General features: G+C 40.5%; 1 protein-coding gene across 2 annotated transcripts in view; it reads right to left on the bottom strand.

Annotated features, from left to right (window-relative positions):
- Positions 1–24,169, bottom strand: part of srgap3 (SLIT-ROBO Rho GTPase activating protein 3) — a 71,725-nt gene that overhangs the window by 4,947 nt on the left and 42,609 nt on the right. Inside the window, exons 5-20 of one of the 2 annotated variants that reach the window (XM_004068545.4) lie at positions 20,891–21,076; positions 16,454–16,582; positions 13,518–13,739; positions 9,632–9,733; positions 8,962–9,159; positions 8,707–8,791; positions 6,963–6,990; positions 5,961–6,063; positions 5,268–5,328; positions 4,752–4,829; positions 4,521–4,655; positions 3,275–3,380; positions 2,188–2,415; positions 2,021–2,094; positions 252–432; positions 23–172 (exon numbers count right to left, since the gene is read on the bottom strand). In XM_004068545.4, the coding sequence (XP_004068593.1) occupies positions 23–172; positions 252–432; positions 2,021–2,094; positions 2,188–2,415; positions 3,275–3,380; positions 4,521–4,655; positions 4,752–4,829; positions 5,268–5,328; positions 5,961–6,063; positions 6,963–6,990; positions 8,707–8,791; positions 8,962–9,159; positions 9,632–9,733; positions 13,518–13,739; positions 16,454–16,582; positions 20,891–21,076 (2,066 nt within the window). Of the gene's footprint in view, positions 1–22; positions 173–251; positions 433–2,020; positions 2,095–2,187; positions 2,416–3,274; positions 3,381–4,520; positions 4,656–4,751; positions 4,830–5,267; positions 5,329–5,521; positions 5,553–5,960; positions 6,064–6,962; positions 6,991–8,706; positions 8,792–8,961; positions 9,160–9,631; positions 9,734–13,517; positions 13,740–16,453; positions 16,583–20,890; positions 21,077–24,169 lie in introns of both variants that reach the window. The other variant, XM_011474645.3, reaches the window with a different exon arrangement.

Here is a 24,169-nt window from a genome sequence, read left to right as displayed (position 1 = left end):
AACAAGGTCTAATGCAGTCCACCTTCCCGTGACTCCTCCAAAGTTGTAATCTGGGGATTGCTCGCACGGTGATGCTAAGTCATTTTTGGATGAAGACCTTTCCTCCAGCAAAGGTCCACTGCTGGCTTCACTGTCGGCCTTCTGGCTGAGGTTATCTGAGAATGCATCATCCCTGAGAGAGCAAGGTTCATTACTTTAACCCCGACAATACACAACAGTTCAGACACGATCCCAGAGATGCTGCTACTTACAAGTCCTGTACAACAATATACTGATGGGGGATCAAGCCGTCCACGCCATTATGGCGGCCTTCCCACCAGTCTTCTGACGCCCTGTGATACAGAAGCAGGGAAGCCCCCTTCTTGAACGACAGCTCCCTGGGACTACGACCCACGTAGTCAAACTTAGCAATAGCTTCAATCTGCTCAACCTCTGAAACATCAAGACGAGCAAGGAAAAGACTGTCACAAAAAAACAGATGAAGGAAATGAATCCAGTCATCACTGAGACACTCATCAGTGTGTAGAATGACACAAACAACAGGCATCAAATGCTTTAAACATTAGAAAATGGTCTTTGAGAGATATGGGACAGAATCATGAATCCAAGGACTATTAGCATTAAAATGACTTGGAATATTAGTAAGTATTAATTTGTTAATGTTATGAATGAATAACAGACATTGGAAGATGGCAGTGATTTCAAATAGATTTATTTAATAAATGAATAAGCCACCAGCTACATTAACGTATGAACATGTAAGGGGGTAGAATATATAAGTCTATTTAATTTTCCCACTCCCTTTTTGCGGCTGTTGTTTAAAAAAAACAGAAAACTGAACATTAGCATACATCTGCTAAGTATCCAAATGAATTAGCAGCCTCATTATAATACTGTAAATAAACAAAAAAACGAACCCAATTTGGTTATTAAAGTCTTTTTTTAATGTAAGCTTCATGTTAAAGAAATGTCAATGTATTAACAATTATCATATTAAAGCAGCTTTGAAAAAAGGAAAAACATCTGTGATGATGGAACATTTTTTCTTAGAAATAAAGAGCTGGAAGATTTTTTTGAGGAGATCCCTTTTTACAGCTGCTTTTACAAAAGGCTCCTCAGAAAAATAAAAAAACAAAATGATTGGAATTTATTTCAACAGACCAGCAGGGGTCAGCATTAGCCTGCTCTTTCCCACGAGTTACAATTAACAAGACAGCAGTTCATTGTTCTAAAACAGGTAACAGCTCCACATCCATTTAACAGCATTTTGAAGGAACTAAAACAGTAAAGAATGATTTATAATGTGAAATGAAAGGCTACCCTGATCCCAATACAGAAAAAGTTCTCATATGAAAGGTTTCCTTTCATGAAAAACTTTCATGAAACTTTGATTGGTGCTAGAGGTCAGTGAATGCAACATGAAAGGCTCCAAATGTCCATGTAAAGACCTGCAGGTTTGGCAGCTGCGTAAACCAAGACGTGAGGAACAAGATAACATTTTCAACCAAATAAGTTGGATACAAAATTTAAGTTAGAAGACACGTCCAATCTTTGTCTCTGTCTTTATTGACAGCACATGAGATATTTTTTTGTGTATTACTGATGTTTTGACTCCAATGTAACTCAGATTTGTTTTCAAAGCTGAGAGGACGCCGGGGGAAATACTACCCAAAGAAGAAAGTCCCTGAGGAATTGCTGAGCAGCGCTGAACAAAGCCTGAGCCAGCGAGGGGGACGCACAGGCTCTCAGACACAGAAACATGGATCAAAGAGGTTGTGCTGCATGCCAGTACTGTTTGCTCGACTTGTCTCTGGCTTCAAACGTCACATAAATGTCTGTGATCCAGCGTGCTGCCGCTCAACCCTCAACTCTCATTTTGAGAACGGTCGATGTGGAGTTGGAGCTTCATGAGCTACACAGACTTATTTAAAAGAAGGAATGTAAACAGGAAAAGCTGCCAATTTTGGACACAATGTCAACAAAAAGACATTGTCGAAGTGTATGTGGGAGATGCACTAACCTTCATCACTCGTGTGCGGCTCTGTCCCGTTGTCAGCCTCATCAAATGTTCCCGGTTCACTGTGGGGGCTGTCACTAAACGGCACAGACGGAAAAAAAATGCATCAACTCAGAAGAAAAAGCAAAGAATCCCACATCCCCTCTTTTTTCTACCTAATCACTACTTGCCAGTATTCCTCCCCGCCGGCCATACATTTCTCATACACTGGTCCGTCCAGCTCACGTAGGTTTGGAAAGATGACTTCGTGATGGATAATGATGGTCTTTATGACCTCATTAACATGCGCCTGGCAGGTCACCGGGTCCTGACCGTCAGGTATGGGCATCAAGGTCGGACCAAAGCAGATGGCTAAATTATAGGGATCCATCATGTTCTCGTCGCTGTATTGGGAGAGACTGGGGAACGCAAGAGCATCATGGGACATTTCATCTTCTCTTCTTCACAGCAACATGTCATCAACAAAATATTTATCCTAACCTATATTTGGGTTCTGTTCCATGTAACCAGGATAATTTTTTTCGAACATCAAGCATAAATAGACAGTTCACATATTTGCACTTTTTTTATAGTAGTTCAAACTTTTACTGCTAACTGTGGAGGAGTGGCCACAGCCTGGGTTTGAACTAAAGAGCCTGATTTGATGTTAGGTAAGATTGCAGTCCAGCTGCAACTCTACTAAAAGACCATGTGAAGAACTGAGAGGTCTCAACCTCTCACGCTCAGTGGGACACGTTTAAATAACACCTCACGCAAAATTAAAGCGGCATTCAGCCGTGCATACGTTAGTCAGATGAGCTTCAAAGAATAACGATTATTAATCAGATCATGCGGCAGAGGCCACAGCCTGAACTGGAACAATCAAGAGTAAGTCATAGCAGGTCTTTCTAAGTTATTAACATTCCCTGGCTGAGCAGAAACCTCACAGCTGGACTGACTCCAGCAAAGGACACAAAGTCAAGCTTTTTTGTTCTGAAGGAGAGCTGAGTAATTGCATCAATTATCAGAGGATGCTTGTTCACGGACACGTCAGCTTACAGACCTCTAAAAAATGACTGTGGCACCACAAAGCCCGTCGTTTGAACCTTTTCAACTCAACATCTGTTTTTTTATTTCTCCTCTCAGTTCAGCACAAACACAAGAATCAATCCTGCTAAATCGAATGACAAATCTGCAGAGCAGTTAAGCAAAGGCTTCTTTGTTCACTTGATTTTGACCATGAACTGCTCTAAATCAAGGTCGTGTCGTGTTACCCACTGATTGAGGAAGGCAAAGAGGTATCTCATGACGATGATGACTGTCCGAGGAAGAGCCGTGATGATCTGCTGAATGTGGTGTGCTCTTTCAGCCCCCGACTCCAGCTCTGAGACACAAACGACAAAGCAGTAAAACAACATTGTGGTTAAAGACAGAAGAAATCCATGACAGTGTATGAGGGCCACCATAAAAGACAAAATAAATCCCCTATTAATGAGGAAAAAGTCCAAATCTTACCAAAATAAATGTTAATAATTGTTAAGGCTGAGGCCGTAATTTTGTTTTGTTTGTGCATTTAGAGTGTTTTCTGTCTTTCTTTTCTCTTTCCCTCCTATCTTTGTTTGCAGGTCGGTGGCCAAATTGTCCTGAACGCCTGATTGGAGGAGGAATTCCAGCTCCGAGTTTAAATACTGCCACATCATCTGTTGACCCCCCCCCCCCCAGCTGGCAGCAGAGCTTACTTTGGTTGTTTGAGGCTTTGGTCCTTGTGTTTAGGTTGTTTTTGTGTAGTTTTGAGGTTTTTATGTAAATAGATTCCCAGCTTATTTTCAGCCTAGATTGGTTTGAGACAGTTTTTGAGTTGCTGAGGTATTTAAATTGTTCCTTTTACCTTTATGTTACATCCTTTTACAAGCCCATCAACAGGAAAGTAATAATAATTATGTGACAGATGCTGTACAATCATGAAAAAAATAAAGTTGCACATTGATGGTTCAAAATGTCATGAATCTACAAGGAAAAGGTCAATCAAACACTACCTGTGTAGTGAATGTGGCAGACATTTCAGAGAAATGGGATAAACATCTTGCTGATCTATTTTGCTTTTCTGGTAAACGTACAACTTTCTCTCTTTATGAAAATAAAACTTCTTTTAAAAATGCATTACTTTCTTCTTGCAGACTTTTTCAATCAGGAATTTACAATTTCCTTCACATAAAATTTTGACTTTTTTCTTATAATTTTACAACAATTTATGACGGTGGTCCTAATACTCTGTTGTAGAAACCAGCTTTCAAAATAGAATGAAAAAAATGACAAATGATGTCACCCATACTCCTGCACATGCAGGCACGCACACAAACAAAGTACACACCGTTTGCCCATGAGTACAAAATGCACACAGCAAGCTGGGGTGGTGCTCCTCGTCTCTTTCTACTTCCAAACAAATTCTAGTTTGCGCTTTATTTTGGTTCTTTCTGTATCTCGCCAGAAGCAAAACTCTTTTGAAAGTTTTCAATAGACTCACTGATGGTGGAGATAAAGTCCAAGAAGCGCTCCTTTGGAAAGAGAGGATTCTCCAGCCCTCTGAAGTACAGCTTCAGCACCCCCGCCACTGAGTTTATATCATGCTCATTTCGGTCATCAATCAGTGGATCTTCACCTAATTAGGAAGAAACACATTTGTTAGTAATTGTTGAAAGCCTACAGGGATGTGCAGTGTTGTGTTGGTGATGTAACAGCGTCTGTGCACACTCGCCTCTCTCAAATGAGTTTTTAATGTCGTTGACCTCAACCTGCGATCCTGGCACGCGGAATATGCCTTGCTGTTGCAATCCTGATGAAAAAGAGCCACAATGTCCTGATCCTGAGCTTCAGTAGTCATCTAAATCCCATAAAAATCCCCCAAAACATAGTTTGGAACAGGAAATTCAGTCTTATCGTGGAGGGAGTTGCAGTTTCTTTCAGGCGAAGGCCCTTCATTGAGGCTGCAGCATGTGGTTTCAGTTACAGCATTCTAATCAGTTTTCATTGCATGTAGATCCAGAAAAAAGACCCCAAAGGGTAAGTCACCAAGCTGAAGCTGTATGTGAAAAGCTGGGGGGGACTGGCCTGGATGTAGCAGAACTTTTTCTGTGCAACCTACTAAAACTACTTGTGGAAGGAGAGAGTTCCACGGTGATCTCCAGCTAACTCAACTGCTTATGAGGTTAAAGGCGTTTATAGACTCTTTCTTTTCTGCTCCTTTTGCAGAGAAGCAGTAGGGGAAACTCACCATATAGGTTAATATATCTGACACAGCTTTCAACCACCGGGGGAATTGGTTGACCAGAATCCTACAAACCAAAAAAAAAAAAAAGGAAACAGATATGAATTTCAAAAAATAAATCAACAGATGCAATAATTATTGTCATCAATTGCTTGGTTAAAACTTTGCAAAGAAAGATAATGGGAAAAACGGTGAAAAATAAAGTAGGTTACTTCCATTCAAGCACAATTAGTTTTAGTTTTCCCCTGCAACAGCAGTACCTGAATGCGAGTACGGGCATTCCTTCTCCCTCTGGGACAGAGAACGGCAAAGCAAGGCAGAGGAAGCAGAGAATTGCAGTTAGAAAAGTTAAAACGACTTTTCAGGAGGTTAACGCAGGCGGAGCACAGGGACTGTAAGAGTATAGACATTGCTGCGTTTCCCTCTCATTTCTCCACACTGTTTGGATTTAGAAGAAAAAGCCAGACAGTCAACTCAGCAGGGAAATTAACGGCAGGTGATTTCCTCTCAGGCTGCGTCCATTAGAAAAAAAGCAAGCAGAGGGATTAGAGGTTAAAAAGTGGCGGTATATCAAGAGCCAAATGAGCTGGAAGAGGGAGGAAAGCTCAAGTACGGAGCGGGACGAGGGCAGAGGCTATAAACGGCATAACTGCCTGCTTTGTGGGGGCTGCTGAGACATACACCTCCACTAGGGGGTACCTCGATGAAAGTCTCCATATTGCCATTAAACAGCTTATGGTAATTCATGGAGCACGGCCTAGGTTTCCGCATTTTCTGTGGTTTAGGGGGGAGAGTTGGGGGCCTGGGTAGACGATGGAAAAGGCGGACAAAAACACAATTTTTCTGTTATACTACAAACTATAACAAAACACACATTTTATGATTTAAACAGTACATCAAAGGTCAAGACATGAAGAAAGTAAAAACATTTAATTGAAAATTCATTGTGAACAAACCGAACTATTGTCGGTAATCTGAACCAGGGGGCCCCCCCTCAACGGGGTTCAGATTACCGACAATAGGTTAAAAAAATAAATACCAAGTACACTGATCACATTGACTGGTAAATTGCAAATATATACACGTCACCATGGATGTAGCTGCTAATGTGCTTTCTCATTCCTCGACTGGCCACATGTCAATCAACTCAAAAAACAACCGCGATGCATACGCAGACGGATCGTTCCTGTTGTCGGCACACTGTGTGCTGTGACATTGTTGACATGGCAACTACGAACACACAGGTCCAGTTCAACAAGATGTAGAAGGAAAAATGACAACTGTAATTCCAAAAAAATGTCTGAATTACTTTGAATCCGCTTCAAAGATGTTTTGGAACGAATCATTTCAAAAGTAGCTCACATGCCAATAAAGTGTGAGCCCCCCAGCTCTACAGTAACCAGGAAAAATCTGAGTCTGAAAAGCTTTAAGGCAACAAAAGTATTCAAAAGAACACAATACACTTCAAAAAATAGATACTTCTTTCACTGCTTATTTTAAACTTCACAAAAATCAATCCAAATGCTAAATGACAACACAAACCTACAGGAATTAGACAAAAGATATTCAAAATAATTCATGAACAGTGTAGGTTTATTTGTGGGCTTTTAATAATGCGCTCTGCCTTTTAGTTGTTTCAAACCTGATTAGTTTGAAAATCTGTGACAAATTTGATAAAAAGAAGCGTAATCAGGAATTTACCTTGTGGTTCCACACTCAGCCCTTTCCCCTGCGGAATAAACATAAAAGAGCTTTTATTTGATTTTGCCTTTATGTCAAGAACACCCCCACCCACCCCCACCCCCGGCTTTGGTCGGTGACGGGTTGTACTGAGGAGAATAAGGACAGACAACATCCCAATTGAGGCAGAGCAGAATAGAGATGTTCTAAAAACCGGTCACCGGACAAAGCCACGGAGCCGCCGCTGTCGCTGGAGCCTCCGGGGATGCAGAGGATCCCCAACAGCTTCTGACCTCCTCCCTGAGCAGAAAATTGGGGGTTGGCAGCTGCAGTATGTGCAGACGGGAGCGGGAAAGGGTCTGTCACTGGTGAGACTGAACAATGCCTACGCGGTTCACTGAGCTTCTCTTAATTGTGTGGGTTCCCATCAACAAATGCACATATTTCATAGAGACCTGCACAAAGACAGTCTATGCAGAACACGGCATCCTGGTTCCACCGTTCAAAGATGTGTGTCTTTATGAAGACTCTTTGTCAGCCAAAACAGGGCAGTTCAGCAGAACAGGGTTGTGATCATAAAGAAAGACAGAATAACCCCAAAATATTCCAACATTACCGGTAGGTCTTTACAATATTTGTAACATCAATGAAAATAAATGTTCTGAAGAAAACAGTTGGCAGATGAGACCAGGTCTGCAGCTGGCAGGTGAGGAACGGCGAGCCCTTCCAACTTTGATTATTCTACAGAAAACATCTCCAGGAACACACTAATGAGCTTTCATTTAAAAGGCAAGGCTGATTAATCTATAAACTACACCTTTCCTGCTGCCAGAGCACGACATTATGATTTTATTAATACATGCAGCAAGATGTAAACACCATGTGGCACTTTCCAGTCTCATCTTGTTCGTGCTGTCATGGCCACACCCACGCATGCATGCACACACACAGACATGGTGTTTTGAGGCAAATAAACAAACGAATGAAACTCATCAGTGATTGATCACCTGAATAATTAAACATGGGAGGCACCTGGAGACGCCATATGCTCTGCTCTTTGCAGGAGCATAAACTGGCCTTCAAGGTCCTCAGCTGCTCATTGAGGTGAGCGTTTATGCACACATGCACGGCTGCTTGGCAACTGCACGTGAATCGCCTGCACAGCCTGAAGTCCGGACGATGAAATAAATCCTCAGGCGGAATGAAATGGACATAAATATTCAGGAGTTGGGTGACTGATTCGAGGCATCAGCTGTCTACGACTTGGGCCTTTTCATTTTAGGGGGGAACCCTTGATGCAGGAGCAGCTGCAGAGACGGCCCTCGTTTGTCCAGCTGATTGATTGGGCGGAAACCGTTCACGGCTGAGGAGGTGCGGCATTCCTGAGGGAAAAGGTGGAGCCAAGGAGATCTTTTCTCCTCCATCCTTTAATGGAAACCCGTTCTTTGGTAACACCATCTATGGACTAACCAGATAATACCCAACCCAGGGTAGATACACACAAAGGAGAACAAGCACCTCAAAGTAGATGTTTGAGGTGATAACTCTCCTTTTGAAAAATAGCTCTCTATTCCCCACTTTCCCCTGTACATTTCAAATGCTTTTCAGAATTATATTTAGATAAGACCTGGACCACAGCTGCTCTGCAAATAAAATTTTTACAAAGCTAAAAGATGACTTTTGGTGATAGAAATAACAGCGGTCACAGTCAAGTACGCTCTTAAAAATAAACCACGGCAGGAAACTGAAATAAAAAGCTCCTTACCTTCCCCCAGTGTTTGCTTCAGTAAGTCATGCTTGGCCTGGAGTTTAATGATGAGATTACTGCCATTCAAATACTCCTTGAATTTCTAGATAGAGTGATGAAAATAAAATAAAAAAACTATATTAAAGCAGGAATAAAAGCTGGAGACCAACCAACCAAACAGTCCGATTTTTTGTGTCACTTTGTTTTCTGAATTCAAAAGATTTCCAGTGGCATAAAGTCCAGCGGCATTCAAGCCAAAAGAGACAAACTCACTGAAAAGTAGAACATTTCAGTCTCCTGCTGGTTGGCCCTCCTCTTTGCTATGTTGAGCTTGCTCATGTAGGACTCTGAGGCCACAGACTTGATGGACTCAGTGGAGCGACTATGTTGAAAGGCATCTGACACATCAAAGTCCTCCACTGTCAGCATGTCCTGCAGAGTTTGCATGGTGGCATCCAAGGTCTTCCTCACCTGGACAGGTTTTAGAAAGGATACAGACATTTTTATTTAGGACATTCCGACAAATAAACTGCAGTGTTATAATGTAATCTGAATGTATGCTGAATCCAGTCTGCAGTGTAGGTCCACATTGCCAGAAACATTTTGACTTTTGATTCGTTTTGCTTGAGACATGACATTTGTACTAATTAACTAAATGCAATGCACAAGGTGGCAGTGAAGAGACAGATCTGTAGCCTCCTCCCTTTATGGTGCAAAAACAATTTTATATCTGAAAGCATAGCACACACATTGCAGTCAATGTGGCAATCTACAAGTATTGTCATCTCCTGCAGGGTGTGGGCGCTTGGAGAAGGATTGCAATGGGAGCAGATGGTGACCTGGTCTGTCTTTTTTTGGTATTTTGTCCTTCTGGGGTGCAATGGCTTAGGGCAAAGTGAGAGAAAGGGTTGTGTGTCTTTATTGCGAGATCGTAAATCCTCACCTCCTCGTTCTCAATCTTCAGGGTTGCTAAGCGAGACTGTAGCTGGTGGTATCGCATCAGGAGTTCGGTCTGAACCGGCTGCTGTGCACTGACCTGGCACACCTGGGAAAGAGAGGTGAGAAGGGGGGCAAAAAAGAGACCAAACAGATCAATGTGGAACATCTTCAGCAAGGGGGGCGCTAGAAAAAAAAAAAAGAGCAACCTCCGCTTATGGACTGTATCAATGCCTCTGCTATTCTTAAAACTAATTTGTCATTATTATGTCAAAATAAGAAACGTATTAGCCCGCAATAATTTATCTGCATAACAAAGCCTACAAAGTTGTCGTTGCTTTCTAGTTGAGATTCACTCACTTAAAATGTCAACACATCCAAAACCTTCAGGTTTCCATGAGAGGGGAAAAAAGGAAAGGAGAGGAGAGATGCAAAAAAACAGAGGTACGCAAAGTAAAGATGATTTCAGTCAGTCAATGATATTATTTTGCTGTTGCAGAACAACTGACAGCAACGTTAGCCATTAGCATAATGTCAGTAATTAGCCAGCGTGAGTGCGCTCTGAGTTTTGACGTCAGTTCAGGTCATTTTGTTCTGGTAATTAGTAACAACCTCTGCCTTACCTTCTGCAGACAAATGCTTAAATGTTAGATCAGGTGTTTTGATGTTAACTGTTTTGAGGTGGTTTTCTCACGTTTTACCAGCTTGTTACAGTCAATCAAAATGCCATTCATTTTTTCCACAGTCTGTAGCTGTTTGTTGTGTTACAGTTGATATTGTCTGCAGTGCATTGATCATGTATCTTTTCATCAGTATTAAAATCATTATGTCACTATGCATAAGATTCCCAAATGCTATATTTTACTGCTGTTTACTCATTCATCTTCTTCCCGGCCACTTGTGGGCGAAGGCAGGGGCAACCTGGACTGGTCGCCAGTCTGTCGCAGTGCTGTTTACAGAGTCTTTGCATTTTTAGCATTTCAATGTAGAGACAATAACAGTATAGTCTACAATGCACACGTATCTCTATAGTTTTTCTTTTTTTTCATTTTTCTTATTTCATTTCATTCTATAGAAATCATATGTTTATTAGTCTGGTGTCAAATCCTCCTCTTTTATCCTCAGATGCGCTGCCGAAGTTTTCATTTCGTCCTCTGAAAATCCTCAGTCATCTCCACCTCAGCAGATCAACCCAGCAGGGATGCAGCAGCAGCATCAAGTGCTCCACCAACAGACATAGCTCACTGGCCACCTCCACTAACAGATTAGGTCATTGCTTAATGCTTTGAGAAACTCTGCTGCACTTCCTGTTACAGGAATATGTCAAAATGCTCTGCTCTGTTTTGTTTTACCTGTTGTGTTTTGTAGGTGCAGGTTGGATGTGGGTTCCCCTGGAGGGCCCCGCCCCCTGTCAGTGACTCTCCATGATTGGTGCACAGCTGCCGGCTCTTTAGGTTCATTTGTTTGAGCTCTATTTAAGTGTCTCAGTTTCTGCTCTCTGTGTCGGACTGTTGCTTCAGATGTTCTGTTGTCCTGGTTTCCTAGCTGTAGTCGTGCGGTTTTCGAGTCCTGTCAATTTTGTGAAGTTTTTTTCACCAAGAGTGGTGTTTTCTGTTATTAAAAGAACTCTGTGTCTTCCCTCAACCTTTTTGTCTAGTCCTGCATTTGGGTCAGCCTGTCAGAAGAATTAAAATTGACTTGAAATCTACTACGATGCAAGAACCTCTCAGTGGACTTGCCATCATAAGTGTAAACCATGTGGTCTCGAAACAGTTGTCATATGAAGATGTTTTAATTGAGTTTGCAGTAAGAAAAATCTGAAGAAGAAAGCTGTAGCAGGTTTTGTCAGATTAAGGAGGATGTGTTGGTGTATGTTTTAAGTAATTCAAGTTAAGGCAGTAGCGAAACACCACCTTGTTTGTGTAAGATCATAAAAAAAACATAATATTAAATTAATTAAAAAAATGTATCCTATTTTGGTAACTACTTGTTTCTTCAATATCTCATTTTTACAAGTTAATGTCATTTGTTTACATGCTTTATTATATACGGTAAGCTATATACAGTACAGACCAAAAGTTTGGACACACCTTCTCATTCACAGAGTTTTCTTTATGTTCATGACAATGAAAATTGTAGATTCACACTGAAGGCATCAAAACTATGAATTAACACATGTGGAATTATATACATAACAAAAAAGTGTGAAACAACTGAAAATATGTCATATTGTAGTTTCTTCATAGTAGCCACCTTTTGCTTTGATTACTGCTTTGCACACTCTAGGCAATCTCTGGATGAGCTTCCAGAGGTAGTCACCTGAAATGGTCTTCCAACAGTCTTGAAGGAGTTCCCAGAATGCTTAGCACTTGTTGGCCCTTTTGCCTTCACTCTGCAGTCCAGCTCACCCCAAACCATCTAGATTGGGTTCAGGTCCAGTGACTGTGGAGGCCAGGTCATCTGGCACAGCCCCCCATCACTCTCCTTCTTGGTCATATAGCCCTCACACAGTCTGGAGGTGTGTTTGGGGTCATTGTCCTGTTGAAAAATAAATGATGGTCCAACTAAACGCAAACCGGATGGAATAGCATGCCGCTGCAAGATGCTGTGGTAGCCATGCTGGTTCAGTATGCCTTCAATTTGGAATCAATCCCCAACAGTGTCACCAGCAAAGCACCCCCACACCATCACACCTCCTCCTCCATGCTTCACGGTGGGAACCAGGCATGTAGAGTCCATCCGTTCACCTTTTCTGCGTCGCACAAAGACACGGTGGTTGGAACCAAACATCTCCAATTTGGACTCATCAGACCAAAGCCCAGATTTCCACTGGTCTAATGTCCATTCCTTGTGTTCTTTAGTCCAAACAAGTCTCTTCTGCTTGTTGCCTTTCTTTAGCAGTGGTTTCCTAGCAGATATTCTACCATGAAGGCCTGACTCACACAGTCTCCTCTGAACAGTTGTTGTAGAGATGTGTCTGCTGCTAGAACTCTGTGTGCCATTGACCTGCTCTCTAACCTGAGCTGCTGTTTACCGGCCATTTCTGAGGCTGCTGACTCGGATGAACTTATCCTCCCCAGCAGAGATGACTCTTGGTCTTCCTGTCCTGGGGGGTCCGCATGTGAGCCAGTTTCTTTGTAGCGCTTGATGGTTTTTGTGACTGCACTTGGGAACACTTTCAAAGTTTTCCCAATTATTTGGACTGACTGACCTTCATTTCTTAAAGTAATGATGGGTACTTGTGTTTCTATACTTAGCTGCTTTTTTCTTGCCATAATCCAAATTCTAACAGTCTAATTAGTATCTATCAGCTATCAGCTGTGTATCCACCTGACTTCTGCACAACACAACTAATGGTCCCAACCCCATTTATAAGGCCAGAAATCACACTTATTAAACCTGACAGGGCTCACCTGTGAAGTGAAAAACATTTCAGGTGACTACCTCTGGAAGCTCATCAAGAGAATGCCAAGAGTGTACAAAGCAGTAATCAAAGAAAAAGGTGGCTACTATGAAGAACCTAGAATAAGACATATTTTCAGTTGTTTCACAATTTTTTGTTATGTATATAATTCCACATGTGTTAATTCACAGTTTTGATGCCTTCAGTGTGTATCTACAATTTTCATTGTCATGAACATAAAGAAAAACTCTTTGAATGAGAAGGTGTGTCCAAACATTTGGTCTGTACTGTATATTGTATTTAAAATTTAAAAAAAATGTTCAACTTTTTAATAATTTTCTTTCATTCTTTTTCATTATTTTAATCAAAAAATGCCTTGACCATGTTATTAAGTTTCTTGTGAGTATATGTGCACTGTTTCCTGCGATGCAAGGGGGCGCCACCAAAAACCTTTCTGGTTTAGACCTACTAGACGTTCATATTCTGTTACCTCATCTCCCATGTGGGGCAGGTATTCAAATCGCATCGGAGGGCAGAACACCTGGTTATACATATCCATGATCTTGTGCTTGTCACTGCGGGAGTCCAGGTTGTCAACTGCATTCTCGATGATGTCCAGGCCTTCGTGGCGGGATGTCTCTAGGTTGTACTCTGCAGACAGATAGGTCCTGAAAGTGCGTGCCAAGCTGGCATGGTAGCCCAGATCACAGCACTGTGGACAAAAGGCACAAAGAGGAAATACCCTGAATAACACCAGAGGTAGACAAAGGTTTGAATATCAGGCTTATAAACAAAAAAAGGCAGAGAAACGTTGAGGAATGACTGAAATGGAGCTTGGTTTATGATTAAGCTAGAGCAAATCTTGTTATTCACAAGAAAAATATAAAATATTTTTATATGCACAAGTCTGAACAACTTTACATCTAATTACCAACCTAAATGACTAAAAACACTGTAACTCCTGCTACATTTTACTGGTTTGAAAGCAGAGTCCACAGTCACAGGAGTTAGCACAGTAGGAAAGCAGAGATAATTACAGAGCCTTATCAAACAGAAATGCATTAAGTAACCTAATTAGGATGTGGATAGTAGTGAGAAGGTTTATGGAGAGCTTAAGGCAGCTGGCTGAATTGTAAATCACTAAGTGAATGCTCTTTAAAGCTATTTGGCAAAGAGGAAATGCTCTCTGTAAGTTGTGCACACGCCCGACTGCAGAACTCAAATTAGCTAAATAGCCTCGAATCCAAAAGTAGTAAATCTGAATATTTTCTAGGAAGAAACCTGGTTTATCTGTGAACCAGCATCAATCGAGAGGAAGCAGAATTTTTGGCACAAATTTCATTCATTTAGCTTAAGAACATTGTTACATAACTTTCTGTCCCTTGCAGAAGCACAAATCATCTTATTTACTTAATTAGTTATTGAGGATGCCAGCTGCCTAAAAAAGGACCTGAATGGCCTGAAAAATCTTAAATTTACAAATTCATAGTTGACTTGAGACAAAAGCTCCAAATTCAAATGGCACAAAAACAAGGCCGCATTATTGCCCCCGATGTGGAGCAATAACAGGTTTGAAGTTCACCAAAGTCCACACATAAGTCCATAATTTTCATAAATCCTGTCATTTATTTAAAAAGCTACCCAGTAGTCTTCTAATCATGATTTTGTTGTTATTTGCTAAAATCCAAAAACCTGGGTCGTTTTTCTAGGACATAGTTTCTGCTGAGCGACAGGAGTTCTTTATAAATGTCCTCCATCATCATAAAAATGCCAAAAGAACATGTTAAAAACACCATAAACACCATTTTCTTCAAAGTGGGTCTTTAAAAGCAACTCAATCATTCTCTTTTCCTTTTTCACTTTATCAAGTCACAAAAATTACCATTTGAAACAAAAGGATTAAAATTTTGAAACAAATGTCTGCTTCTCTCTTTCCTAAACTGCTAGATGTCTGGTCTTGGTCTGAACTGGAGGAAATGTCCAATTTTATGATCAAAAGTCATTTTTGAGGAAATAGCTTTCATATGTGGATGTAGGTTGTTGTGAGAGAATAAATCACTGTTGAAGTTCCCAGTGCAAGAAGATTTCTTCATTTGTTTGGTCTGAACCTTTACAGCAGACTTGTTATATTCAACTGTTTATATAGAATTGTATTTGGTTTGTACTATGAGAGGAAATCTAAATACTAATAAAAGGAAAACATGAAATAAACTACAATTCTAATCAAAAATCCCCAGAGTATCCTAACTCTGTAAACAACCAGCGTCTTGGTGTTTTTTTCATCAGAAGTGTCACTTTGTGGCTCTTGCAGAGCCCAAAGCTGAGGCGATGAAAGACACTTGCTGTTGTTCTGTCATGTAAATATAGCTTAAGATGCTTCTGTGAAAAATGCAAACTAATTTAATCTTTACAGTTGTGCAGAACACACTGACAAACAACAACAAATAAAACCTAACACGGCATAGGAAGAAATACTGACAACTTTAAGAGCCATTCCATAAAACTGGAAATACACAAAGCAGCACATTAATTATAGAATGAGTCCGATGCGATGGAGCTCCATTCTTCATTTCCTCTTCATGTTTCTCTGCTGGTTGGCTGACAGGTGAGTGAAGGCTGGGAGGTCAAAGCTCAGCATCATCTGCCTTCGCTCTGCTCATCCCTGCATAAACAAAGCCTCTGGCAGATTTCTGTCTTCACCTGACTCTCACTCATCCCTGCTTTGCTTAACAAGCCTTTTTTTTTAAACTACTCGATGCGGATTTCTGTTGAAATTGCAGAAAGCAATCTAAAATAAAATGTTTTATTCCATGAAGGAAAAATTATTTTGCCTGGGGGAAAAAATCGTAAAAAGAATCACTGGAAATTAATTCTCTTTTGAAATGTAATCCAAAGTAAACTGTCTCTTCACAACAAAACACCAGATTCCTAAATCACAGTCTAGACATGTGACGTAAGGAAACATTAAAGGAAAGGCAGCACAGCCGCTGCGTTTGTGTGTTTGTGCCTTGGGTTATATGTTTTACTTGATGAGGTGCAGATGACTGCAAGGACATTCAATGTTTGTCCCAGCAAGGCTCCAGAAAACAACATCAAGAAGGGAAACACAGAAGAAGACGACGGTTATATTTAGTTTTCAATTAAAACAAATGAACGCTTGAAACTGCTGGGTTTTGCAAATTTCCTTGTCAGCATCAGTCCGTCTCCGGCATGATGGGATTTGTTCTGCAGTCCTTATTACCTAAAAAAAAAGGGGGCGACCATATTTCCTTGAGCCAACAGAGCGACTGGAAAACAAACAGCTAATGGGCCAGGAGGGACTGAGGTACCGTAGGAACAGATGGTGAGAAAAGTGACGGCGCCTGAGAGTTGAATCAACATCAGAGATCCCAGCAGAGAGATAGAGGCAAACATGCTCATACTTACATCGATCATATCAGAGACGTCGTGGATGTAATATTTTGCCACCACGGCATTTGTTGCTGCCAGGTTCAACAAATAGTCGTTCCGGGCTTTTGTGCATTTCATCTTATTCTCTGAATACTTGGCTTGCCTCTGAGGAGGAGAAATGTGACAAAGCAGATGAAAAAGAAAGAAAACATCAGCGAGAGGAAATTCAAGCAGTGGGGGAATATGGGAGGGGTGGAAATGGTGACATACCCAAATCATGAGGCAGGTAGAAATGACAGGCAGTTAAATGGGTCACTGGAAAGCTGCCACTATAGTAATATACTGTATATGTAGAATCTCATCTTGCGTTTGATACCAGATATGAGCACAACGGCAATTACACAGGAAGTCCTAACCTGCACGGTTGAGATAGCATTCAAGGAATTTGTTGGCATTTTGGGATTCCTCCATTTGATTTTGAGAAAATCCCAATACCAATTCCCGATCCGATACTTTTATAACACGTAAAAAAACCTCTACTTGATTTTAAGTTAATGATCACTATATTTAATTTACCAAATGAGATGTAAGTGTCTTTTTTTCTTTTCTGTTTTTTTTTTATCTATGCATTTCATCATTTCTGTAATGAGTTTGATAAATCTGTGTAGATTCTTTATTGCATTGACTACAATGCTTGGAATTAATCAATAAATCAAATCAAATCAAAAAATGAACAAATGCCAAAAAAAACTTTTCTTATCAATTCACACGGAAACAGAGCACTTTTGTGAAGTAGCTTGAACAATCGAGTAAAAACAGAGCAACTATTACCTAGACCAAATAGTTAACTATGAACTAATAAAATTAGGTGATAATTAGTTATGTATAGACGTTTGGTGATGGTAGCTCTAGTATCTTCAGAGCTGTTGAACATTTTTGATCAGATGGGATTCACATCTTCGTTAAAATTATCAAAAATGAAAGATGACTTTCATCCAAAATTGTTGTTGTTGTTATACCAGCAACAACAACTAGCAATAGGAAAAGTTCATATCAATCTAACCATTTATGAGTTTCAGTTGTTATTGATTTTTTTAATCATTTTTTGCACTTTGTAGACGGTCCCTTGGCAGCAATCTCTCCATTTAATTCCCATTTAAATTTTAAATTTTAGGTTGTTTTTTTTATCTCTTTGAATGTCCTTGGTTGCGTTAAGCCAAACCAATAGAGACACTTGCAGTCGTATTTAAACATTTATTAAAAGAGTTATTGATCACATATCCAGGACCTTCTGGTTGGAGGAACAGAAACTGTTATTAGCTTGTATGCAGACGATGTAGTGCTATACTTGCAGAATGCTGGGGAGTCTGTGCCCCTCCTTATTGATTTGATTACATCTTTCAGCAAAATTTTAGGGTACACAATATATTGGACTAAAAGCGAATTAATGACTTTATCTACAACTTATCCACCAAATTCTCTTCAAAATGTTCATTTTAAAATATCATCAGACATTTTAGACAGACATCATGACCATTTCACTTACCTGGGCCTAAATATTTCCAAAGAGCCTAAATTAATCTTTACCTTAGATTTCACAAAATCTTTATCAAAATTAAAGCAGAATATTGAGTCTTGGAAGACTCTTCCCTTATCCATGATCGGCCGAATAAACTCTATAAAAATGGTTTCTCTAGCTAGATTCCTGTATCTCTGCCAGAATCTCCCTATTTACCTCACAGCCTCTTTCTTCAAGGAGTTAGACTCAATCATCACTTTGTATATCTGGAATAATAAAAATGCTCGAATCTCAAAGTCACATTTACAAAAATCCAACTTGGAAGCAGGTCTTGGCCTACCGGAATTCAAACACTATTACTGGGCTGCCAATATCAGAGCATAGATGTTTTGCCAGCAGGGACCGCCAGACACAATTGATCCCATCACTGGTTAAGATGGGGGGCCGGCGGAGTGGGAGATTTCTCATGTTTACAGGCTTTGCTCTTCTCCAAACTGGAGAGGGCGGAATCTCTCCGAAAACTGGGTTTTGTCCTAAAACAATCGGTGCGCATTTTAAATCAAGTTAGAAGCATTCTTTCTTTGCCGGACATTTCTGCTCAGTCACCAATATGCCATAATCACTCTTTTTTGCCTCCTTGGGATGATAAATTGTATCAGGAATGGAATGAAAGGGGTTTCACTAAACCTGAAGAACATAGAAAACACATTTGCATCATTTAATCAACTTAAACAAAACTTTAACTTTACCAATTCACACTTCTATAGGTACTTACAAATTAGACATTACTTGCAGTCCAAAATTAAACTATTTCAAGATCTTCCAGCTGAACATGATCTTTATGACATCTTCAAAAGTCCCCCTGGCTCCAGACATTTGGTTTCTAGAATAGTGCATTTATTTGATGACAGCACCAGGGTGAAATCGACAAAAATGAGAGATGCTTGGAGTGAGGAGATGGACAGAGAAACATCAGAATCCATTTGGGAAAAGTGTTTATCCAAGATTCACTCTTGCTCTGTTAACAGCAGACACCTACTGACACGATTTAAAATCATCCATCGGCTCCACTATTCCAAAGTACGATTGCACAAAATATATCCCTTAATTACTCCCATTTGTGATAAAGGTAAAATATCTGAAAGCACATTGGTTCATGCTTTTTGGTCTTGTCTCTCATTGGCTGGCTTTTGGAACAGAATATTTGACTGGTATTCCAAAGCCCATGGTTGCTTTATTCCACTCGATGCAGAGCTCGCCATCTTTGGCTGCATACGTACCAGAGCTATTCCGACTGTAATGCAGCAGCCACTAGAACTTGGGTCGATGACTGCAAAAAGACAAATTTTGCCAGAGTGGAAGTCTACGGCTTCTCCATACTTTAAAGTGTGGCTCGCTGACATGCTCTCTCATCCACATGGAAAAAATTCACCATGTCAGGAGCGCCTCAGTTAATGTTCACAATAAACTCTCTAAATCACTTTCAGGAAGTTACAATAATTTAGCTCTGTATTGAGACAGCATTTTTCTTTCTTCTCTTTATGCCCTATTTGGACGGCCTGTAAATATTATTGAATAGAGTGTAACTGGCAATTATTTATTTACTTGTATTTTTTCATTCTGTTTTGTAATGGTCTAAAGAGCGCCCAAACTGTTTGTTTTGCTTGCCTGTAATTTGGTCTATTTGAAAACGAAAATAAAATATAAAAAAGAAAAGAGTTATTGATCCCAGAAGTCATTATCTGTGAATGTCTTGCTAACTTTTCTCCTGCGCTTCACTAAAATAAAATGTTGTAATCTGTTCATGAGATCCACACTTCCATTTAGTGGAGTATTCATGTGAAATAATAAGCTTGGAAATATATAATGCTGATCAAAATAATTGTAACATAAATAATCGATCCCAGATCAGGATACGACACTCAATTCCGATCAGGTCTGAAATTACCTAACTGGGCCAGATTTCGCGATAATGAGATGAGATTGTGACAGCCCTACTTGTGTTGCATGTTGCTACTTATGAACTTGAATTTATTTCCCAAAAATAAAATGCGTCAAAATAAAACCATCCGCTTTTCTTACTAACAAAAGAAACCATAAAGACTTCTTTCAGTTGTTTTACCAGCTTCATCCTTGCATGTAACCAGTAGTTTTGAGTGAAACCTTTTAAAACTCTCAAAAATAAAATAGAGAATATTATTTCAAGTTTAAATCACTTTGTTTGTCTGTGTGTCTAAGACAAACCGTCCATATTACTTCCCAGTATTGGAATTTAAGTTCAATCCTAATTTATCGAGTCAGTAACCAACAGACTTTAAAAAGAAGCCAAATTTACAATATAATTAAGAATTGACACAAAAAATAATCACAATTTTTCAACCTGTTTGCAGACAGACTAATTAAGACAAAAGCCTGGAAATCCCAGCGCAGGAAGAGCTTCATATGAATCACGCTGCTTTATAAATAGTGTTTTCGGCTTCAAATGCAGACGCCGTGACTGAAGTTAACAGCCTGAGGAGGGAAAAACACTCCCTGGCAAAATTTTGATTTCCTGCACCTTGGAGATAATGGGAGCCTCTTAATTTGCATGAAAAAATTCCAGAGTAAGCTTCGGAATAAGAAATGCATGGTAGCACCAGAAGTACACAATGCTCAGGAGACCAAGAGCCTGCCTGACACTTCTGGCAGAGAAACGAAAAATCTGCATAAGACAGAGACGGAGTCAGGTTTTTACTTTGAGTGCATCTGGCTGTAGAGCTGCAGAGACAAATCCACTGCTATTAGTCCACACGTTTCCCTTTTTTATTTCCTCATTGACTCAGAGACCCATAAATATTAGCCCTTGACGGGAAGATTATTTATTCTGACCTAAATACCAAACCGAAACCTCAACATTCACGTTGGTTGCATCAGTTTTATGTGAAAGTAAAACATGGAGCGCTCGCCTTCCTCACCTTCTCTTTCATCTTCTCTATCTTCCTAGCGGTGCTCCGTCTCGGTTGGCGGTCTTCGTGGCGGAGAAGATTGACGTTGAGATCTCCAGATTTGCTGAACTGCTTCTCCTCTTGCTTTTCAGCGTCTTTCAGCTTGCTCTCGGCGCTGATGCTCTCAGTGTGATACATGTGGTACGTTTTCATCACCTGGAAGACAACAGGCATGCCAGATTAGTCACTTTGTCATCATTGCATTTGACAAAGCAGCTTCATGTGCTGAAACTCTGAAAGACTGGCAGATGCTGCAGAACAATGTGAAATACGATCAATCCAAGCAGCCCACTGTTTCACTCCCCAGAGGTCATTAAATTGGTTCAGTTTGCTTCAATTGTCTCAGTTTGGTTCAATATGGGGATGACTTCAGACTTGACAACCAGCTGGAAGACCATCACTATTCCCCTCCACAGTCTGGGTTACCCACAAAAGCTCCTAGCTAAGGAGGCTGGCTGTTCACAGAGTGCTGTGTCCGAGCAGATCGACGGAAAGTCGAATGGAAGGAGAAAATGTGGCAGGAGACGATGCAGCAGCAAAAGAGACGACCGTGGGCTTCATCGAATGATCAAAAGTACAAGAGTCAAGAACCTGCAGACCTCCAGAAAGAGTGAACTGAGGAGGAGGAACCGCTTTAAAAAAGCAACATTCTGACGCATTCAGGTGACGGGCTACAACTGTCAGGTTCCTTAGGTCCAGACACTTCTGAGCCTGGACCAATGGAGGACAGGTCTCAACTGGGCCAATGAGGAGAAGGACTGGACTGTTGGCCACTGGTCCAAGGTCCTGTTTTCTGAAGAAAGAAAAGTGTGCCTTTCATTAAGGAATCAAGTTCCAAGGGTTTGCAGGAAGACTGGTGAAGTGCAGAACCCGAGCTGCTGGAGGTCCAGAGTGAAATCTCTCCAGTCAGTCAGGATTTGAGCTGCAATGTTCAGCATTGGTGTGGGTGAACTCTGCTTCCTTCAGTCCAGCAACACTGCAACAGTCTAGCAGAATGTTCTGGAGGACCTTATGATTCCTTCTGCTGAGGTATTGGATGGTGATGCAGATTTCATCTTCCAGCAGGACCTGGCCCCTCCCTCGTCTTTTTGCAAAACACGAGAAGTAAATAGTTATTTCTCCACAGTTCTCTATTTTTCTGAAATCCAGTTTTTGTTGGTTTTTATGAGCTGGAACCTCGTATTATGTAAAAAATAAATCAATGCTTAAAACATTAAACAGTGGGCCCTGAATCTATATTCTATGAACATTATTTTTTTAATGGAAAGAATATACTTTTTCATGAAATTCCAATTTTTGGAAAAAATGATTCACACTGAGATGAATTGCCTTTCCAACTCCAGTTTCATCCTAGAAGGCCACACAGAACGAAACAAAAACTGAGAAAGTTTGAAGGAAAGTGAAGGTGCAAAACTGAGATCATTATCTGCAGACTGATCTGCAAAACTGAAGCAAGTCCTCATCTGAGGTTTATTTTCCCTGAAAAATGATTGGTTCCACATTGAGCATTTCAATTGTGTTTAAAAAGGCAATTCATTATTTATATGCATGCTTTCTTGTTGTGAACCTCTGTTGCTACATTCTCTGCAGCACCCTCTTCAGTTTTATCATCTCCTGGGTACTCAAACACCGACACCCCCTCGTTCAACAAGCTGATGGCAGGACTGAAGTGACAGAAAACTCCTGTTGCAAAAGACAGAAGTTCCCCTTAACCCGTCACAGATGCTCGCTGAAAAGCTCTCCTCTCAGAGGCTAATCCTAAACTTGTAAACGAAAGACCAGATGTTTGAGCAGCACCTTCAAACACCCGGAGACGATTCTCCATGAACACCTCAGGAAGTGTGACAGGCAGCATAAACAGCCATTTATTTGTCTCCTGTGATCAAACAAGTGTGACTCTCGTGGTGCTGTGCTTAAACAGCAGGGCTCCTTTTATCTGCAAGCTGCACATGGAAACCTGCTGCTGGGTCAGTCACATCTGTAATTTTCTGCAAAGCTCCAGCCACGTGACGGTAATATTTAACAGCAACGTCACCCGCAGAAGTTCATTCCTGCGCTGGAAGGAATCTTTACAGATCCTGCAGAGGCACTAAAACTGGAAATAAATACCACCTTAAAAGCAATGTTGCCCATGTAGTTCACTGTCTCAGAGTTCAGGATGGCGCAAATATCATTTACAAAACAGGAAGGGGAAGAGCAGTGGCACAATTATCATCCCACAGGTACATAAACCTCATTAATAAACTGAATAATACAATATGAAGGATTATAGTCTGTCGATGACATAGAATTATATAATGCAGACATTAGCAGGTGTGCAACAAGATAAATGTATGTTTAGTTCTAATTAAGATCGAATAAACGCTTTCAAGATGCTGTTTTGTTAAAAAAATAAATAAAAATAAAAGTATGCTATCCCACAAATGGTTAAGCTTCAATTATAAAAATTGTTTTCTCTAGAATGGCTTTTTTTTACCAGTATATGACAGCATACTGCTGCTTTATTTGTATCGTCCATCTAAACAGATGCAAATCAACGAGCTTTGCAGAGATGCAAAACCTTTGATACCATACAAGGGAAAGTATTTCAAAGGATCCCGAAATTTTGTATTTTTTTTTTTGGTAAGGAAAACAAAGACACACAATCCAATAAAACAATTGTCCACAGAAATTTCTCCATCAACTATAAGTATGTAAAACTAGCCTCTACAGTCATTGCATTGTCCAAAAAAAGCAGAAAATAAAAAGTCCTGACAGCCGTTTGGCCACCAGGTACCAGAAAATAGGACAATAATCCTTTTGTGGCAAGTTTCTGGTAAAGTCAAAGTATTTAAACCTAACGCCCTAGTCGCATCTGCCTTAACGGGTGGATACGGGGTGTCTGCAGTGAAACATTTTACGACCACAGACCACCCGGTGAGCCTGTGGAGCAAAATTACACACCCTCATTCTTTCTATAGATATGCTGTGAGCCCTTAAGCAACATGTAAGGGTAAGGGTGAGGTAGATGAGATGCAAGACTGTCATACAGGTTTTTCCTTTTTTTTTCCAACCATCTTGAAACCTGAGCACCGCACATCTCTTGCATGCAGCCTGACCGTTAGAAATAAAGAAAAATTAGACAATCAGAGTGTAGTTTGTGTGGTCGTCCTACGGGAACTTCCGTATCACCTGCACACCCCATGCGAGCAGCATTGCGTGGTTAATATGGAGCTAGTGCTTGGCCCTCAGTAACGACTAGAGTGTGGC

The sequence above is a fragment of the Oryzias latipes genome, chromosome 5 (genome assembly GCF_002234675.1).
Source record: "Oryzias latipes chromosome 5, ASM223467v1".
NCBI classification, from domain to species: Eukaryota; Metazoa; Chordata; class Actinopteri; order Beloniformes; family Adrianichthyidae; genus Oryzias; species Oryzias latipes.
Note: the sequence above shows the minus strand (reverse complement) of the source record. Positions and strands in the feature narration are given on the sequence as shown.